This window comes from Coffea eugenioides, chromosome 2 (assembly GCF_003713205.1).
Source record: "Coffea eugenioides isolate CCC68of chromosome 2, Ceug_1.0, whole genome shotgun sequence".
Classification (NCBI taxonomy): domain Eukaryota; kingdom Viridiplantae; phylum Streptophyta; class Magnoliopsida; order Gentianales; family Rubiaceae; genus Coffea; species Coffea eugenioides.
The window spans coordinates 5,593,769-5,612,601 of NC_040036.1; the positions used below are offsets into that span (position 1 = coordinate 5,593,769).

General features: G+C 37.9%; 3 protein-coding genes across 5 annotated transcripts; 1 reads left to right on the forward strand and 2 right to left on the reverse strand.

Moving 5' to 3' along the window:
• The first annotated feature begins 426 nt into the window (after positions 1-426).
• On the forward strand, positions 427-4,714 carry LOC113760500. Of its 2 annotated transcripts, XM_027303102.1 has the most exons (13): positions 428-792; positions 938-1,102; positions 1,400-1,498; positions 1,578-1,712; positions 1,816-1,884; positions 2,037-2,133; positions 2,302-2,404; positions 2,642-2,852; positions 3,108-3,221; positions 3,356-3,487; positions 3,641-3,721; positions 4,011-4,127; positions 4,268-4,714. In XM_027303102.1, exons 1-13 carry the CDS (start codon positions 673-675, stop codon positions 4,370-4,372), a joined length of 1,548 nt encoding a protein of 515 aa, XP_027158903.1. In that variant the 5' UTR covers positions 428-672; the 3' UTR covers positions 4,373-4,714. The 2 variants fall into 2 exon arrangements, with proteins under 2 accessions (XP_027158904.1, XP_027158903.1); XM_027303103.1 differs by lacking the exons at positions 2,037-2,133; positions 2,302-2,404 and having other exon boundaries at positions 427-792; positions 2,682-2,852.
• Positions 4,715-4,970: 256 nt separating this feature from the next.
• LOC113760501 (phosphoglucan phosphatase LSF2, chloroplastic) lies at positions 4,971-8,658 on the reverse strand. Of its 2 annotated transcripts, XM_027303105.1 has the most exons (5): positions 8,296-8,658; positions 6,848-7,053; positions 5,994-6,164; positions 5,578-5,800; positions 4,971-5,162 (listed from the first exon to the last, which is right to left on the reverse strand). In XM_027303105.1, exons 1-4 carry the CDS (start codon positions 8,618-8,620, stop codon positions 5,597-5,599), a joined length of 906 nt encoding a protein of 301 aa, XP_027158906.1. In that variant the 5' UTR covers positions 8,621-8,658; the 3' UTR covers positions 4,971-5,162; positions 5,578-5,596. The 2 variants fall into 2 exon arrangements, with proteins under 2 accessions (XP_027158906.1, XP_027158905.1); XM_027303104.1 differs by lacking the exon at positions 4,971-5,162 and having other exon boundaries at positions 5,297-5,800.
• A 7,765-nt stretch (positions 8,659-16,423) lies between these two features.
• LOC113764192 (adenine/guanine permease AZG1) lies at positions 16,424-18,641 on the reverse strand. Its single transcript, XM_027308280.1, has one exon. It carries the CDS (start codon positions 18,370-18,372, stop codon positions 16,594-16,596), a length of 1,779 nt encoding a protein of 592 aa, XP_027164081.1. The 5' UTR covers positions 18,373-18,641; the 3' UTR covers positions 16,424-16,593.
• Between the last annotated feature and the right edge of the window lie 192 nt (positions 18,642-18,833).

The following is an 18,833-nucleotide window of genomic DNA, read 5'->3' on the forward strand; positions in this document are numbered from 1 at the left end:
GAGTGATGATGATGGGTAGTGGTCTATTTTTTATTTTTTTTTTGTATATTTGGAGTTGTTTTTGATATATTATATGGATATGGTGTTTTTGGAGTTATTTTTGTTTGTGTATTACTATCGCATTGTATATGAAAAACTTGTTTTTAAAAAATTGAGGAATCCAAAGAACCCACATAATGTGGTAATTGGTGGGAGGTGCCTTAATGGCTTGCTGGTTGTTGAAAAAATGGCCATAAGTCAATAAACTAGCATATTACTTATTATTTATTTCCTGCAACCAGGCACTTTTAACACAAGTGTTTTTAATAAAATTGGACTCTTTAAATTATAAAAATTAATTACCAACCATGCTAAAACTATTTTTTAATACTTAAAAGCGTTTTTCTTTAATGCACGGCAACTCAAACGGGTTCTCGGACAGTTTATTTAGCTTATGGGAACGCTTTCCTTCCTTCCCTTTGCTCCAAATCGTCAGTCAGTGAATGAGTGGGTCATGAATTTTATGATTGATCGCCGCCTTAAAAGTTAAAATCAGTTGGAAGGATGATCCCATCGAGACTGCGATGATTATAGGTGAAATCCCATAATCTGTCCTCCCCTAAAATTGGCCTCCCATCGCCACGATCTTTGCTCAATTCTCAACAAACGGAGAGCAGGAGGAGGAGGAAGAAGATGATGATGATGATGAAGATGATCGGTAAATCCCGCATTGAAGCATTCATGTCTTGGTTCGTCAGAGTTCATCCCCACGAGACATCCGCTTTGTTTTGTTCCACCTCCACTTTCTTCTTCGTACGCTTTTCTTCTCCATTCCCACTATTTTCTTCTTCTTCGACTACTATCTCTTTTATAGTAGTAGTATATGATAAATCTCAGTTAGTTAATTTGATTTCTTTTGTTCGATGAATTAAATTACCAGTGTAACTAACAATTGCAGATATTGGGTGCTTATTTCGTGGTTTTACCCTTACGCGACGAAGGGGCAATCTCATTAGGGTTAGGCAAATTGCCTGGCCTATTTGCGGGATCATTGCTCCTCACCTTGCTTGCTGCTCCCCTTTCCACCCTCATCTTCTCTTTGCCTAATCTTCCTAAAAGAAAGGTGGCTACATTCTTCTTTCCATTCGATTCACTTCAATTCTATCTCCCCCCTGCACAAGCACATGCTGCGACAACTAGTGAATTCAGTTTAATTTTTTCTTTTTGTTTATTTAGTTTCACCTTCATGTACTAATTGGATGTCGAGAATTCACTTCCTGGAAAAAGTTAAAATTTTTGAGTATATTTCTACTAGTCTATTAATTTATCCTTTTACATGATTAATAGTTGTTGCACATACAATGTGCTTTGATTTGAGTCTCCAGTTTATGCCATCTCTCATGGATTCTTAAACTTGCAGGCTCTGGTCTTCATCCACAGGTTTTTTAGTGCGTCTCTTGTTGTCTTCTTTATCCTCTGGCTTTCCTCCTCACCTGGAAGCGCAGCGTTCAATTTCAAGGTGGGGTTTTATATCAGCTCTTTAACTTCAGAACGTTTGACTTCTTCAATTTGAGATTCTTTTTTTTATCCATTTTTAGGGGTTTCTTCACATGTCGTCCACTATTAAAGAAGAACTCAAGGTTCAAGTTAATCAAGCCACTCCTCCATCTTCTGATGGATGGAGCAACAATGGATGGTTTTACAATTCAGTCAGAATTTCTTTGTTTCTCTGGGTATGTGTTTGCTTCTATTCCTTGTATCTTGGTATAATTGTGACTTTGGACTACTTGGTCACTCTTACAGGGGAAGTTTTACCTTCTTCATTTCTCACCTCAGGTTGCACTGCTTAATCTTATCACTATATCATCAACCTGGGCAAGAGTTATTGATGTGATGGATAGTGAGGTCAGTTAACTACTCTTTCCCAGCTTTGAGAACTTTTTTATGAGCAACTGATATGTGGTAAAAACTTCAAAGTAATAGCAGAAATCAAACAGTGCTATCGTTGCTGCTTTGATAACAAGCATCTACATCAATTAACTCTCTCACAAATCCAGTCAGGTTCAAGATTGTTTGGTTTTATTGGTGCTGGTGCTACACTTGGTCAGCTATTTGGTTCAGTATTTGCAACTGTAATGGCGTGGTTAGGACCATGTATGTCAATATTCCCTGCTTAGTCTGAAGATCTAGTTTTAAATCTATTTTGCTTCTGCCTCTCACTTTGCACTTCTCTTGATTGCTCACTTGTTCTTTTCTTCTTTTTTCCCTTTTGTGTTAAATTTTGTCCTTCTACTTTGTAACTATGAATCTGGGTACTTGTAGACTTGCTTCTTTTTGCCGCTATTTTGATGGAACTTGCTGCACAATCTGCTAAAGGAATTGACAAAGATATCTCTCGTCTTCCTGAAGAACAGTTTCCCATAAGGTTTTGATTTTATTCTTCTTGTTTCTGTCTCTTCATGACTTAGTTTATATCTTTGTTTTTTCTTATAACATGTTTTCTTATTCATATATGCATTTCTGTGGCTGTGCACATCTGTGTACATTTATCTTCTATAAAAGTTTTACGTACATGCACATGTGTGTGCATATAATCTTAACCTTCTTGAGGATTTGGTAGGGTATGATAAGAGACTTAACCTTCTTTTCTTTTGGGCTCTAGGAAATCTGACTTTGATCATCTTAATACGGCTAATGAACAGACTGAACCTGCTGATAGACGATCTTCCCCTAGATTATCTTCTACAGCAGCAAATCCTCAGTTCTTGGCTATATTAGATGGACTGCGCCTGATACTCGCATCGAACTACTTGCTACTTGTTGCATTATTCTTGTGGCTAAGTGCAGTAGTCTCCTCTTTCTTTTACTTTCAGGTAAAGGATGCCTGATCATTTACTAAAGAATTTGAGGGTTTTATTATGTTTTTTTCAGCCTCTTTTTTGTGTTTTTTCTTTCATTATCTCTCTCTCTGTACCCCTCCCTCCCTGCCTCCTCCTTTATAGCTGCGTCCGTGTGTCTTTATGGAAATTATTTTTGGACAAGGCAGAGGGATTGAATACAATGACCAGATAATATTTCTTGAGACCTTTTCCTCTGACGGATGTTATCCGGTTCTCTTCTGTCTGCAGAAAGTGACTGTGATTGCCACAAGTTTTACAAGTCCCGTTGACAGAAGAAGATTGTTTGCTCAGATCAATAGCTTTATTGCTGTTTTTATTCTTGCTGGACAACTTAGTTTAACGGTATGACACAATTGTCCGATTGGTTTTTGGTTTGGTGCTCTTGGAATTTCCTCTGATTATCCAGATGGGGGCCTTTTCATGGTTTTCTTTGCATTACCTTCAACACTTTTAACAAATTTTCTCTGAAATCACAGGGTCGTATCCTTACTATCTTTGGGGTTACAACTGCTATATGCTCTGCACCATTTGTTGCGATCATTAATTTAATTGCTATAGCTGTGTGGCCGACATGGATTGCAGTTGCTGTGTGCGAAACATTACGCAAGGTCTGTTTTATTTACCCGTTGGATGGGGAAAAGTAATAAGGAAACACGTAGCTGTACCTTTTGTGTGGGCAACAGTGAGGGAAGCTGGATTGTGGCATTAAAGTTACATTAGTTGCAAACTAAATGTATTATCTGTTCTTTTTGTTGCTTCAGGTGGTTACATATGTTGTAACCAGGCCTGGAAGAGAGCTGCTTTTCACTGTTGTCTCACAAGATGAGAAGTACAAAGCAAAGGTATTAGACATATTACACAAATTGATTGTTTTCCCTCTCCCTCTTTTTGAAAGATAGGATTTTGAGAAAGCGTACAAGGGCGCAGGGGAGTCTATAATCCTCTCATTTCAATTTTTTTTTCCTTTTGTTCTTTTCCTTTCAGTTGTTATAATTAGAGGTTTGAAGTAGCTCCAGGAAGATTCAGTCCGTAATGTTCCATGGGATGTAGTCTGATAAATGCATGTATGATTAGGATTTAGTTGTAGTGTCTGGAGTGCAGCCGTTTACATTACATATTCTGATGTTTCAGGTATGCATAGATGTAATTGTTCAACGGCTGGGGGATGCTTCAGCTGCTGGAATGTACAAGCTACTCTTTGACACGCTTAGTGGAAAGGCGTCTCTTGCCTCTCTTTGTGCCCTTCCTGTATGTTGTTTGTTTGATACACGCAAAATGAGTTGTACCTTTTAATTGTCGAAACAATTTCAAATTGTAATTCAAGTTATTTTGCCTAGAATGAAGCTGTGATACTTTTTACACCTTTTTTCCTTGTACCATGATTCCAGGTGTGCGTGTTGTGGATGGTGACAGCATTCCATTTAGGGAGCCAGCAAAGGCGACTTGCAAAACTGCCACAATCATCGCAGTCACTTGAAACCTCCCCAAGATGATATTGGTAGGGGTTTTGTTAATGCAATCAGAAATGAACTTTACTAGGCAATGGTTGGACTAGAAGTTTTGCGGCATGACGAGTGAACCTTCGTTTTGACTGACACCACAAGACCAAGCAATGAAGACCAAAGTTTACATTGAAATTGACCAAAATGGTGAAGACCAAATTCGGTATAGATAAGTGATAGCTTGTTGACTTGTTTATTGTAAAAAATTAGCACGGCGAGATATATGAGGTTTTTGGGTTTGTACTTTGCTATTTCCTTTACCATCTGCGAAGTTCTGTCATTTTATCTGCTGCTTACATTGCCAAAATGATTGTACGCCCAAAATTTTCCTTTGATGTACGCTAAATTAAGATCTCAATAGCAGCCTCGAGATGATGTAGCTGTTTGAGGCCGAGGTAATAAGACGACGACGACGACAGACGTAGGTGCATTCTCATGAATTGCATTAGTAACTTTGAGGCCGTTGCCCTACGGTCTGTCTATGATGATGTTCGAATCTCCCAAAATTCCAACAGTTGTCCTCAGCTCACCTTAATTGAAGTATAGGTTTTGCAGGAGCTCCCATCACCGATTATTACAGGCGAAACCCTTTGTTTAAATGACGGGTGGTTATTATCATTAGCTTCAAAATTCACGAATTCATGTCCAAAAAAGACGATTTTATTTACTGATAAAGCTTCTAGTTTCCTCTACCCGCATCATTTCCATTCGACGTAAAATTTGTCCAAGTCTCTCGATTTGCGATCATACACTGCTGATCTTCTTCCCAGATTTGAGAATCCTGAAAGCATGAAAATTTGCAGTACTTATGCGTCAAATTGATGAAGTGATGAAGGAAAAACAAAAATCTCAAGAGTGCTCGACTACTCAATCGCCCAAAAGAGCTTAGGGCAATATAGGTGATTTGCAAACACGTTCGTTGGTAAGAAGTCGCGTCCCCCTATAAAAGGGTGCCTTGCCTTGACGACACCAATGGTTCGTTCACAACTGGCCAACGCCATAAAAATGGTTATCCAGTAGATTTACATCCATAAAATTTGCTTTACTAGAAAGTGTGAAACAGTGACGGATGTGTCCAGTAATCTGGCGGCCAGTAGAAAAGAACATCCGGTAGATTACTAAGCTCCAGGCACAAGCTTTGGACCGTGCCACACCAGGAAAAATGAAAAATTGTAGTACAAGTAAATGGAAGTTACCAATTACTCTTTTTAACTCTCAAGTGCTTCGAAGACCGCGGACACGATCCTCAATCAGTTTCCTTTCCCAGTCTGCTACGTCCTGAAAGGCATAATCTGGAAGACTATCAAATGGCTCCTTCCAGACCTCAGTCTTAGCCAAATCATAAGTAGCCCCCCGGATTGCTCTTTTGCTGGGTCCACAGGGTCTCTTTGAAGTAAGTTCATCATAGGCAGCATTTAGCTGCTCAATAGCATAGTGACAAAAAAACATTAAACATCAATTCGTATCTCTTGGTGATTGAAACAAACTAATCTTAAAGCCAACACAGCCTATATGCGATCAGTTCTTAAAAAGAGCTGAGACTATCAAGCCGATTTTCAGTGAAGGAGACTTAATACAGTTGCTTTAAGATTAAAAAAACTTGATCACTTACATCCATGCCCTGAAACCAGAACATGTAAGCAATTGCTGTTGCAGGTGCCCTCCCCAGTCCAGCTGTGCAATGCACATATACTTTCCCCTTACCTTCTTCAATTGCCCATTCCAGTGAGGAAACAGCTCTGGGTAACATAATTCTTAAAGATTCTGGATCAAAATCCCTCGCCTGCAAGTAAACAATGTATATCTGTTATAAGCACAGTCAAGAATTGCATTGCATGATAACAGAGAAATTTATAAAACTAATAATAAGAAAAGAAACATGCTCTTTATCCGTGAAAATTTTGAAAAAATGGTTTGCAGGACATGTGATTCTGGATATATCAGTCCCGGATAATTTAGAGGCACTGTTTAAGCTGGCATTGGTAATTAGAAAACTTTACAACATTAAATGGTGAATCATAAAGATCAAGAGAAAAAGCTCATGCTATACACAGCATTACACACACATAGATGACTATTCATTTTTGGAACTTGCGAACCGACAGCAATTGAAAGACAAACTAAGTGAACATTTGCAAGTATCTAAAATGATATACCACACTGGAAGAGTAAAACAAGGTCAAGGAGCACAAGTTATGACTTCATGATGATCCTGAGAAGGCAGGTAAATAAATTCCACAATTGTCCTACTAAAACCTGAACAACAGCATTCTTTTTTAACACAAGGACATGATTGCTGAATAGGCACAAGCACAAGCAGCTATGCAGTATAGTTAATCCAGAAACTGGGCATGGTTGAGAAAGGAAGTTATCACATGGCAATTGTTGTCATCAATACAAGTTCAAAGCTTTCAGCAAACTCTCAAGTGTGGATTTCAGAAAATGCAAGTGTTGCTAATTGCTTACGGGCCTTCTCATGTGATGGATTTCAATTTCTTCACATCTTTTTACTATTGACTGGAGGTCTATTCCCCAATACTCGACATCTTGGTCTTGCTGCAGGTTCAGAATATAGGCCACATTCTCTTGTTCTTTCAAATGATCTATGTCCTCAACTTTCTGAGGTTGGGAGCCAACAATTAGATCTTCAGTAATCAATGTGTAATTCATGCCTGACGTGAAAATACACTTGTTAGATAACTTACAAAGACTCAATTTCAGTAGAAATGCACATCACACACATGCACACAAGTATGGAAAGTCAGTGCAATATTTTATTCATGAAATTAAGTGCATCCCACTTAACCAGACCAGAAAATCTTCCTGAGGGTGTAAGTGCATCACAAGTGAGTTATTCTTTCATTAATAATAAAAAAAAAATACTATGATAGTAGCAAAACAGGAAAGCCAAGTGATTAACAAACACGAGTGAACTCTTCATGAAGAAGCTGGCTGCCACTTATGTATATGTTGGAGTTAGCATTTCACCCAGCGGATTCTTAGATCTCTCCAAGAATAATGCTGAACCTATCTGGCCACTCTTCATTATCATGCTTGATTAGGGTAAAGCAAGTTTTGGCTGTCAAATTAGCAATAAACATCTGAATTGATGGTTACAAGGCACAGATTCTCAGTTTCGTAGAATACCGATCGACTTAGGATGCATGGTCTTCCACTTTTCTTATATCAGAAGACTAGACAGACGACAGTATCTTGTTTCAGAAGGGCTGCAGTCTACTTAGGCATAAAAAAAAAAAAGGAAAATTTGCACCACCGAAGGAGCTTCATTGAAAGTGGTGAAGGTACTATAACTCTGGATAGGTAGCACACATGGTTGAAAGGAAATTGAGCTCAATGAGGAGGATAGCAAATTTGAGTGTATAATATTGTAAGGGAAACAAAGAGAGTAGTCCTCATTAGAAAAACATATATACAATAACAAACAAACTTGATTATTTGTACCAGTAAATCAGGACTTAGTCCAGGTTGACATCTAGACATCCATCTCAGGATTCAATTGCATTTTGGGGAAAAAAATGCCCTTGAACTTCATATCAATGAAAACTATATTTAAGAGATTATCAATTTTGTCCTGAGGCAGCTAAATAAATTTATGAAGATGAAGCTATGCGTCCATGCTCTCAAAAACCTTGAGACCTATTTTAGTATAATAATTCAAAAGCTTCTAGTGCAGAAGGTAAATCATATCCCAAATCTTCCTGATTCATATAGGAAACTCTCAAAAAAAAAAAAAAAACCACCACAAAACACACTCGACCAGTAGCATGATATTACTGCAAACAATACCCCATCTCAATGCTTGCCTTTCTCAATCTTTGTGGACGAACATGACAAACCCAAAAAATGAACTTACTTTGCAAAGTCAAGAAGCGAAAATAAACCAAGGAACTAACCAAGATCGTGATGATACTCATAAGGGTTTCTCATCATTCTCTTCATGGCTATGTTATACTCTTCCATTCTGTTCTTGGAGGAGCTGCCTTTTCTTGTGGGGTTTTCTTGAACTTCACTCTCAGGCGCTTTGCAATAAATCTTCTTGTTCAATCTCAAGTTATTTCTGGGCTCCCTAAGCCTGATAGATGACCTTACATTTGTTTGTAAAGAAGAGAAACAAAAGACATTAAAGTTGCTGGATTGTTGAAGCGGAGGAGGAAGCACCAGTGATGAAGAAGAGAAGCTCAACACAGTGCCTAATGGAGCTTCCATTCCCATGCCCATCTTCGGTCTGTTCCACTTCCTGTCATCTCCACACAATTTTCTACGGTGGTACAGATGGAAATTTAAGAAACTTGATTTGACCAAACTGCCCTTCCAGTTAGGAGTAATAATTAGCAGGCGGAGTGATATTTGTACCCTCTGAGTCTTGCACTAGTAGCAAATAAAAATTTTACTACTGGAGAGTGCAAATATTACGCTATAATCAATTAATGTTTCATCTAACTATGTGCTTCCTTTGTAAAACTTCTATTTTCTACTTAAATAGGAAAAAAAAAACAAAAGAGTCATTAAATTTAAGAGTATATATTTTAGCCATTAAAGCACTTTTAGCACAAACTAAAAAATGTACTTTTAGAACAATTCTTGTGCTTTAAAAAATATACAAAGAATTAGCTTTGATTATTTTAATATATAATTTTAAACTAAATGTAGAGATAAATATGTTCTAGAAATTCAAAATTATATATTATCAAATAAAAAACTCACTTATACAGGGGTACACCCAAATAATATAATCTAGTACTTTAACAAAAAAAATTCTACTAATTGAATTAATTTTTGATAAGCCACCACAACTACAAATGGAAATTTTTTACTCACATCCACCCAAAAAAAAAAAACAACTCATCCTCATGTGCATTAGACATGTACATGCATTGGGCCTTGAAGTGTGGAAACTAAAAACCGATATTGCAGTTGACACTTGGTTAGCTGTGATTTTTCAAGGAAACCGGCATCAAAGCCCAAAATAAGCTACTGAGCCCAAGTTAATTGTGTGCTGGCTATAAAATTTAGAAGCCATCAACAACGCCCAACATGTAGTATTTTATCTTTTTAAATCCTCAAGGAAGGAAGGATCCCTTGATTTGCATTGCTTCAATCTTGGAAGCACTGCTTATGGTAGAGATTGTACGCAATATTGGATCTCACGGTCCCAAGTCCATTCAATCAGATATTTCACTTGCATTCTATCAACCTTAGAAGATAGATACTAATGAACAATTTTGTTTGTCTTTCTTGTGTAATAGTAGTAATAGGCCACAAAACTATGTTTGGATTGGCCAATTTTTTAAAAACAAATTTTTTAAATATAATGTTACAGTAATACACAATAACTCAAAAAACATTTCATTCATACAATATATCAAATATTTCAAAAAATTTTATAGTAAAAATTTTTTCATATACATTGTTACAGTAACATTTTTCAAAAACAGCTAATCAAACGGAACTGTCAACAGAGTTGCATCTGGGGTTTATACATAGTAATCGTGTTTCATACGCAAGCATCATTGAAATCTGAAACAGGATCAAGAGCTGCCAAGTTCTTAGTTTGGATTCTTTGTAATGCAGTATATGTGTCAATGAAGACGGGACATGCCAATGAAATTGGTAGACAAAGTTCGTGATGAGGTAACCTAATCTTAGAATGTCCCAAAAAAATGAGTTCAAGAATGATCTTTCGAGATGAGATGACAAACACACATAAGAATTCTGCCAAATCAACCATCGCCTAAGAATTTATTCCAAGCCCTCCTTCCATGGAATATTTGGTTGTATTTCTTGTCAAAAAAAAAAAAAAAGAAAACAGATAAAGGAAGAAGAGGCACTGGCCGCTGGCCACATAATATTTGATGCCTATACGTGGAGTGCAGGCATGAATTACCCATAAATAAACTTTTAGAGTTGCATCTTGGTACTCTTTAATTATGGAACTTCTAAAGGTCGAACGTACCGTACGAACTTTTCCATTAACTCTACTCATAATAAGAATCTTACATATAATAGTCCAAAAAAAATCCATTTTCCTTTCTTTATTGGGATTAGTCCTAATTCTTAGTTAGATGATTTAAACCATGGATTCTCCACTTTTTTTTTTCTAATAATAAAAAAAGAAGAAGTTTGATGGTACTAAATGCCCTTTATCCACTCGAATGAAGGCTCCACTCCGGCATTAATAAAATTGAACTCCATTACGATTAACCAGGACAGGTGTATAATCTGTAACTCTTTTCTTGATGCCCAACTCAGTAAAGCATATACGCAAATATTGCCCCCGCCGGCCCTATCCCCACCATGGTAACGTCTTTTAATGGTTTCAGCAAAGTGTATCATAAAAAGTTCTTTAAACTGCAACTGGATTTGGCGAATATGAAATAGAAGCACTAAAAAAATATATTTATTGTCTACTACAAAGATAATGGTCTATCAAGTAACCAGTTGGGTGAAGAAATTTTGGAATATACTATTCAATGTTACATATACCGCTACTACTACTTTAAATGAATAGACAATTTTTGCATGGGCTAATGATAAATGACAGCAGTGCCTTGGCCATTAAAAGAGGTTTAAAACTCTATTTGACTGTAAGTCAATAAATCAAATTCCCTTATTTACATTCTAAAATCTAGATTTTTCTAAAAATATTATCACCCGATGCGTAAGCACCCGTTTAGGTCGATGGTGATTTAGTCTGTTCTGGATTCTCCTTAGGCCTCTTCAAGTCCCCTTTCTCCTAATATAGAATAAGTGTAGATCTATCGCACTCGTCTATCCCAGTAGTAGTTCAGTCTCTTATGGGTCTCTTCAAATCCTCCTTCTCCTTGGATTCTAGTATAGAATAAATGTAGGTCTATCATGTTTGAAAAAATAATAATAATGATAGACGACAATGAATATTGTCAGCTCATTGAACCATGTGTCCCTCAAAAACTACAAAAATAGAAATAATAATAATGAATCAATGGATGAATTTGTTGGACAACAACACCATACCATACGAAAAAGAATTAGAGAAAAAATGACGCAAAAAAAAGTCCTTGCTTCCTTTTTCCGCATTGTTTTCGGTTTAAAAAAGGCTGCCTGACGTAAGCTCATAAGTCACGTGAATGTAGTCATTAGTTACGTTACGTGTTTTCCACTTTCCACCGTAGTAACTAAAAAAAAATACTACTAGAGAGTCTCCTGCTTTGGGAAGTCCTCCGCCAGACTGGACTGGGCTGGGCAGAGTTCAGAGCTGGCATCATCAACAGCCTCACACGGCAAACCAAGATTAGCACGTGACACTTTTAACAATCACAATTTTATTTTTATTTTTTACTTCTATTCACACTTGTGTTTCCTAGTTTACACAAATAAAAATAAAATAAAATGAAGAACTCTAATTTAATCTAGTCATACAATTCTCATAGACATTTAAGTTCTGAAGATGTATACACAAGAAACACATTTGTGTATTTGTACATCACTAATTATTAAACATTAATTGTATTTGAATACAATTAAATTGCTGTCAAGGAGGAGGCACAAAAGCCCTCACGGGGTAGCTCGGACGGTGTGCTCCCCCTCTTTAGGGTATGGCCACTTACCTAACAACCAGGGTTCGAGTCCCGTTGTTTACATCTTCGGTGTGGAGTGGGGCCTCCTCTCCCGGAGCGCAGGAAGATTAGCCGGGCCCCGTAAGGATTGACCCGGACATCCCCTGTGTCGAAAAAAAAAAAAAAAAAGAGGCACAAAAACAACCATCCAGTCATGTTATTGCTTTTATTCTGACGAGCAGATCAACATACTAAAATAATATGACGTTTATTTGAGAATATTTTAGTATTCAATTTGACAGAAACATTTGAACAGTGAAAATTCAGTCATAATCATCACAAAATTTATAACAACTAATCAAACAGCAATACTTAACCGATTTAATATGATTTTTCATGTACAACTAACAACACAAAGTGATGAAGCATTTTATGAGCAGCGTTGATTTTCAAAATAATTTACTTCTGAGGTGATGAAAAGAAATCCTTTTCAATCTAATAAATAGAAATGTCCTGTGTTTTTGGAGATAACTAACGATTCTTAACCAGTTAAATTATATTTTTTGGGTGCGACTAAGCTACTTACTTCATATCTTTCCTTATCCCTAGATTTTATACTGCATTACACGTAATCTGTTTTTTTTTTCTTCTTAAAAAAAAAAAAGTGAGCTGTTTTATGATTGGAAAAAGAATGCTGAAAACTCTGTTTAGATTGGGAGTGTCAAACTGCCTCTTGTTGATACTCCTAATGGAGTAGTAGAACCAATAATAGCAGATGTGAATCTGATTTTCTCCCCAACATTGTTGGGGTTGGAATCTATGTTTTTAAATTCAAATCTATGGATTGGGCAGTTCAATCGGTTGAACCGAGAACTGGACAGGTATTTGGTCCAAGTTGCTAAAAAAAATGATTGTCGAAAACTCAATTAAAATCGATCAAAAATCAGGTTCATTCGGGGTTGAATTGGGAAAATCAGATATGAAAATCCCGAATCTTCACTTCCCAAGCTTATGCATTTTTTATCCAAACAAAAAAAAAAAGGTTTTTTTTTCTCTCCCCAATTTGCAAATAAATCAATGATGGCGAAATTGCTTCATCGACACCTAAATGAAAAACTTGGGTAAGGTAGAAAAATTTGCAAATCTAAATATCTAAAACATCATCCGAAATAAATAAACCTCAATGAGGCAAAGAAATAGAAGGGAAAGCAAAGAATAAGAAGTTTCCTTCACTTCTGTTTGATAAGAAAGCAACTATGGACGTTTTTTCTTCACCTCTGTTTGATAAGAAAGCAACGATGGACACCTGGATGAAGACAATTTCTTTCTTTTCTTTTTGAAAAAAAGAAAGATCAGAACACAAACAGATGAACTGGACTTTGTGATGGGGACATAAGAAACTGGAAAGTTTGATGGCGAAGAAGAAGACTTGATAAGGAATCCCCTCTTAAACTTAAAAATTTTCTCATATTGTACTTTGATCCCTTAATGTTTTGTACAATCATAACTACACACCTAAAGTTCTTTTATTACTGTCATTTGCAGCCTTAATTTTGTTATGTTTACAATGATTATTAATTTTCATTCTAGATTCACCATCTTATAGAATTAGAGACACATTAATATGCATTTCAGATATACAATCATTAAGTTGGCCGAACATATGAGTTGATTATTACAATTAGTTACTACAAATTTGACATCTTAATATACATAGGACATATGTCGAAAAATTGAAATAAGTACATGTTTATTCTATTTATTTTATTTTATGTATAATTAAAATATTTTTATATCTTAATTATGATATTATCTGATTCGACCCCAGGCTAACCGATCAGACCATTAATCGCTGACCCCTGACCTCTGTTGAGTTATTGTCCTGTCTGAATTTCAAAACATAGGTTGGAATCTGCAGTAAACCTTACCTCAAGGCTCAAGGAATGAAGAGCCGCGAGCAAGATTTAAATAGCATCACCAAGACACCAACTGAATGGGGTGTCATAAAGAGGATTCCTATCTTTGTAGCAGCAACAGATGTGAAATTTAATACTGGAAGACACATAATTCAGGCATGTCATCATTTGGGGACGGGGCCAGTTGAGATACATTCAATAATAACCAGCCTAGCTCCATATTTGCTCAGGCCCCTCCATGACTGGAACCTCAACTACAATATATATATATATATATATATACACACACACATATACATATCATCACCACACTATCTCTCCATCTCTATAAGAAGCAAATGAAATCATTAGCCTTTGTGGTTCCAGCACCCTACTCCTCCCTCAACGGGACCAATAATAGAGCGCAAAAGAAAGCGACTGGCATTAAAAATGGATCCTCTTTTACACATTCATTGAGATTTTGCTTCCCAGTTCTTGGCATTTATATGTCCACCAATCTAATGCGTCAGATTTCAGATTGATGTTTCATTCGTCGTTCAAGACTAGCTTTCTATTACAAGTAGTAAAATTAATGATAGGGGTCATAAAGATATCCATATCTCAGGCTTTAAATTCCCAGGAAGGGCACAGGTTAGTAAGTTTAGGATGTTTTATGTGCCTTTTGATTGCCAACGGTTCCACACTGCTCATACTCATAGTCGCATTCATCGATGCTTCGTTTAATCTGTAATATCAGAAGTTCATACCGGCCGCATGCATTTGCATGCCGCTGCTGGGACGGTCGCTGGTCAGCATTAGTAGTGGCAAACCAAATTTTGAATGGAACTTCCATTGAAACCGAATTAGGGTTTCTATCTCACTAGTCTCAATTGTATTGTATGTTGCAATGTAACGTTAACAGAATAAATGTAGTAGATACATAAGCATAATACATATAAACATAAAGACAATAATATAGTGCAAAAGTACTATTACATGTTTTACAATTCGTCTCATCCGCCATATATACATATTACAAATTGAACGCATCCGCCAAAACCAACTGGATTAGACTTTCAGAATGTATACTGAAAAATCAACGACTCCGCACACGTTGAAGAAAACAATCTGGATCCTTGCTTGATGCTGCTACAAGCAACGCAAAAAAAAAAAAGGGCCATGAAATACCCGACTTTTTGGTGCGGTAATAATAATATAATATGCATTCGATGTCCTTTGCACCCATGACGGAGTTATAGTGCACATTCATTGCTCTCCTTTAAGGCTGAGGAAATGAAAGCAAGAAAAGACGTGTGCTGCATACTAACTTGTCCTTGGCTACCCGGCAGGCAAAACCCACCAGCTGTTCTCTCTGAATGGCATGGCAGAGAACTTAGTCCTACACCACATGATTTCCAGTTTCTGCCAACAGCCTTTGGGCTGGTACCTCCAGGACATTTAAGTCCCAGCGGAGTGAGAGTTCAAAAGTTTAAATCTTGCCTCTCACTTTGCTACTTAATTGTGGTTTTCTTTGACTGAATTTTTCTATCGGCTCCCTCTCTCTTTAGATTAAATTAGAATAAGTTATAAAAATATTATCGTTGCGATAAAAAAAAAATTTTCATTTTCTGAAGTAAGTTATACAAATATTATCGTTGCGACAAAAAAAAATTTCCAATTTCTGTTGTACGTACGTTTATTTTGCATACCTCACGCTAAATCTTAGCGGCATTTAATTATTACATTAAAAAAAGAAGAAGAAGCAAGGTATATATACCTTTTTTTTTTTAAGTTGAGGATTTGCAAAGAGATCAAGGCATTAGGGGTGTGCATCGAATTCGAATTCGGTAATTCGAAAGTTTAAATTCGGAATTTTTTCGGAATTTTGGCATAGGAATTATTGACCAATTTCGATTTCAAATTCACCAGTTTCGATTTCGATTTCGATTCCGAATTCAATTCGGAATTTGGTAAATTCCGAATTCGGTTCGGAAACCTTTTTTCCCTTTTTTTTTCTTTTTTGTTAGATGTATTGTTGTATAATATAAATTTTATATTGCATATATTATAAAAACTATTATTATATGTATAAATATATATTAATATACGTATCATAAAACGAAATTGAAATAAAAAATATTATTATATATATAAATAAATAAATAAATATTAATATATATATATTATAAAACGAAATTGAAATCGAAAATTTCGATTTCAAAAACTCTATTACCGAATTCGAACCAAATTCGCATAATTCGAAATCGAAAATTCCGATTTCAGTGCCGAATTTCGAATTATTGATTTCAAAAATTCCGAATTCAATTCGAATTCGATCGATAAATCAGAATTTTTCGATTTTACACACCCCTCGAAGGCATGACATTTTGACCATTTAGTTCCTGATTTCAAGAGGTGAGGACGTAAAAAATCTATACAATTCTATAAACTGAAAGGGTGAAAGGTGAATTAATCCTATATCTGTCTAGAGGATCGCAATATCACCGGCAGATTAAAAAAATTTTAAAAAAAAAAAACCAAAAGAGCATATGATAAAGATGATTCATTCAAGAATCTAAGTAGTACTGTATTAACACTACTGTACACCATGAATTAAGAGCTTATCAACTAAAATGTCCTCTCTCCCTTTTTGCTTTTTTGTCCCCTCCAAAATTTAAAGAAAATTGATCACGTTAACCAAAAGAAATTTGGGAAAAAAAAATCCCTAATACTACTACATACGACGTGTATAATCACCCCGTTAAACATCAGTCGTACTTTTATTACTTCCATCCACAGGGGCGGCAACAGGAGGAGGAGGAGTGATTCCATTATTATTCGTAGCTCCACCATTACTGCTGCTGCGTCGTCCCTCCTTAATCACCCCAAATTTCCTCAAACAACTCTCACCCCAGTCCCACAAATGCAATACCACGTAAGTACCGATCCCACCAATCAGACCGTAGGCAATCGAATACGTCAACGGCATCAGTAGCAACGTCATAAACGCCGGTATTGCCTGCCGCATGTCATCCCACTCCACCTCCACTACAGCCCTCATCATCAACACTCCCACCAGTATTAGCGGCGGCCCCACCGCCCACGCCGGAATCGAAGCCAACAACGGCGTGAAGAAAAACGACAACAGGAAATACCCAGCCACTGTTAGCGCCGTCAGCCCCGTCCGTCCCCCCTCCCTTATCCCGGTAGACGACTCAATGAACGCCGTCACCGGGGACGTACCTAACAAGGACCCCACAACTATAGACGAGGCGTCCGACATGAACGCGAAATATTGCCCCTCGAAATCACCGTTACTGTCTGTAAAACCTGCAAACCGCGCCATTGAATATAAAGTTCCGGTCGTGTCCAATATATCGACGTACAGAAAAGTAACTAGGGATTCCCAAAAATGACCTTTCCCAATACTTTTGAAACTTAACGCCCCAGCCGTGCTCTCTATCTTATGAACGTCGACGACTTTCTTGAAGTATTTGTAGGCGGAATTCCCAGTAGCCGTGTCGGGAAATGCCGTTACTCTGGTGTTGCGAAACCAAGAAACGGCGGTTACGAAAACGATGCCGTATATCATGGCGCCTTTAATGTTCTTCACCAAACAGTAACCGATGATAACGAAACCCACAACTCCAAGCCAAAATGTAGGGCTCTCCATGCGCCCATGCAAGCATAAAATGTCGCCGGACACTGTCCCACCTGGGAGAAGCGACACCGTTCCATTCGATGACGTGATCACCGGCGCCACCGATGCGCGGGACGACCGCGGACATGCTGCTAGGGTCACCAGCGTCGACGAGCTGTATCCTACGAGTCCAAGCCCTTGATTGTTTTGTAGTCCGATGAAAGCCAGAAAAAGGCCTATCCCAGCGGAGGATGAGATCCTCACGGGCTTGGGGACAAGTTTGGCGAGCCTGGCGCGTAAACCGACAGCGGAGATGAATAAGAATATGAGGCCTTCGATGAAAACTGCGGCTAACGCGCTTTGGTAAGATACGTTGCCGGAGCCGTGGAAGCCGACGACTGTGTAGGCGAAGTATGCGTTGGTTCCCATTCCTGGGGCTAACGCTAAGGGCAAGTTGGCGAATAAGCCCATGATGACACAGCCGATTAGGGAGGAAGCGACTGTGGCGACGATCAAGTCCTTCCGAGTTTTCTCGAGACAAGCGGCGTAGCCGGGGTTGACGGGGTCGAATTTGCAGGAGTCGTCAGGGGTGAGGAGACGGAGGTTCGGGTTGTTGGTGCAGTCTGCGGGGGAAACGGTGGGGTCGGAGCAAAGGGGAACGCAGTCAGAGACGGAACAGGTGCCGCCGGAGTCGGAGAGAATGGAGGCGTTTACGGCCAAGATGTAGGCCATGGTGAGAAAAGTGGCGGTGCCTGCTCGGAGCTCGGTGGTAAAGGAGGTGTTGCGCTCGTTGAGTTTGAAGCGTTTTCCGAGTCGGCTCTTGGCGACGGCTGCGTTCAGCCGAGTTATCGCCGAGGGCTGGGGGGCTGTGGGAGGGGGTATCCCAGACTCCACGTCCATCTGGGGGATTGATTGTCTGGGCTAGTGCCAATCAGTAGCCTAGTTAAATAGGGATCTCCGTGTTAAATGAATTAAAGGGTTATCTTTCTTGCTTCAAACTCTTTACTACTACTACTACTAGTAACAGTAGAAGTAGTAGTAGTAGTAGAACTGGTAGTAGTAGTAGTATTTGTTAATGATAACTTGATGCGATACCCCCGGGGCGGGCGGTGGGGATGGGGATTTTTATTGGGGTTTTTGTTTTTTCGTGCGGGGAGTTGATTGGAGTTGGTACAGTAGGAACTAAGGAATTAGTACTAGGCAGCAAATGGTTCAAGAAGAATTAAAGAGAGAGAGAGAGAGAGAGAGAGAGAGAGAGAGGCACTTAAAATATATTCTAGTAGCGAAAAATAAAAAACTATGGGACAATTCTAAGTGGGAAAAATCTTTACTAAGAATTTAATATACCATGATAGGTAAAG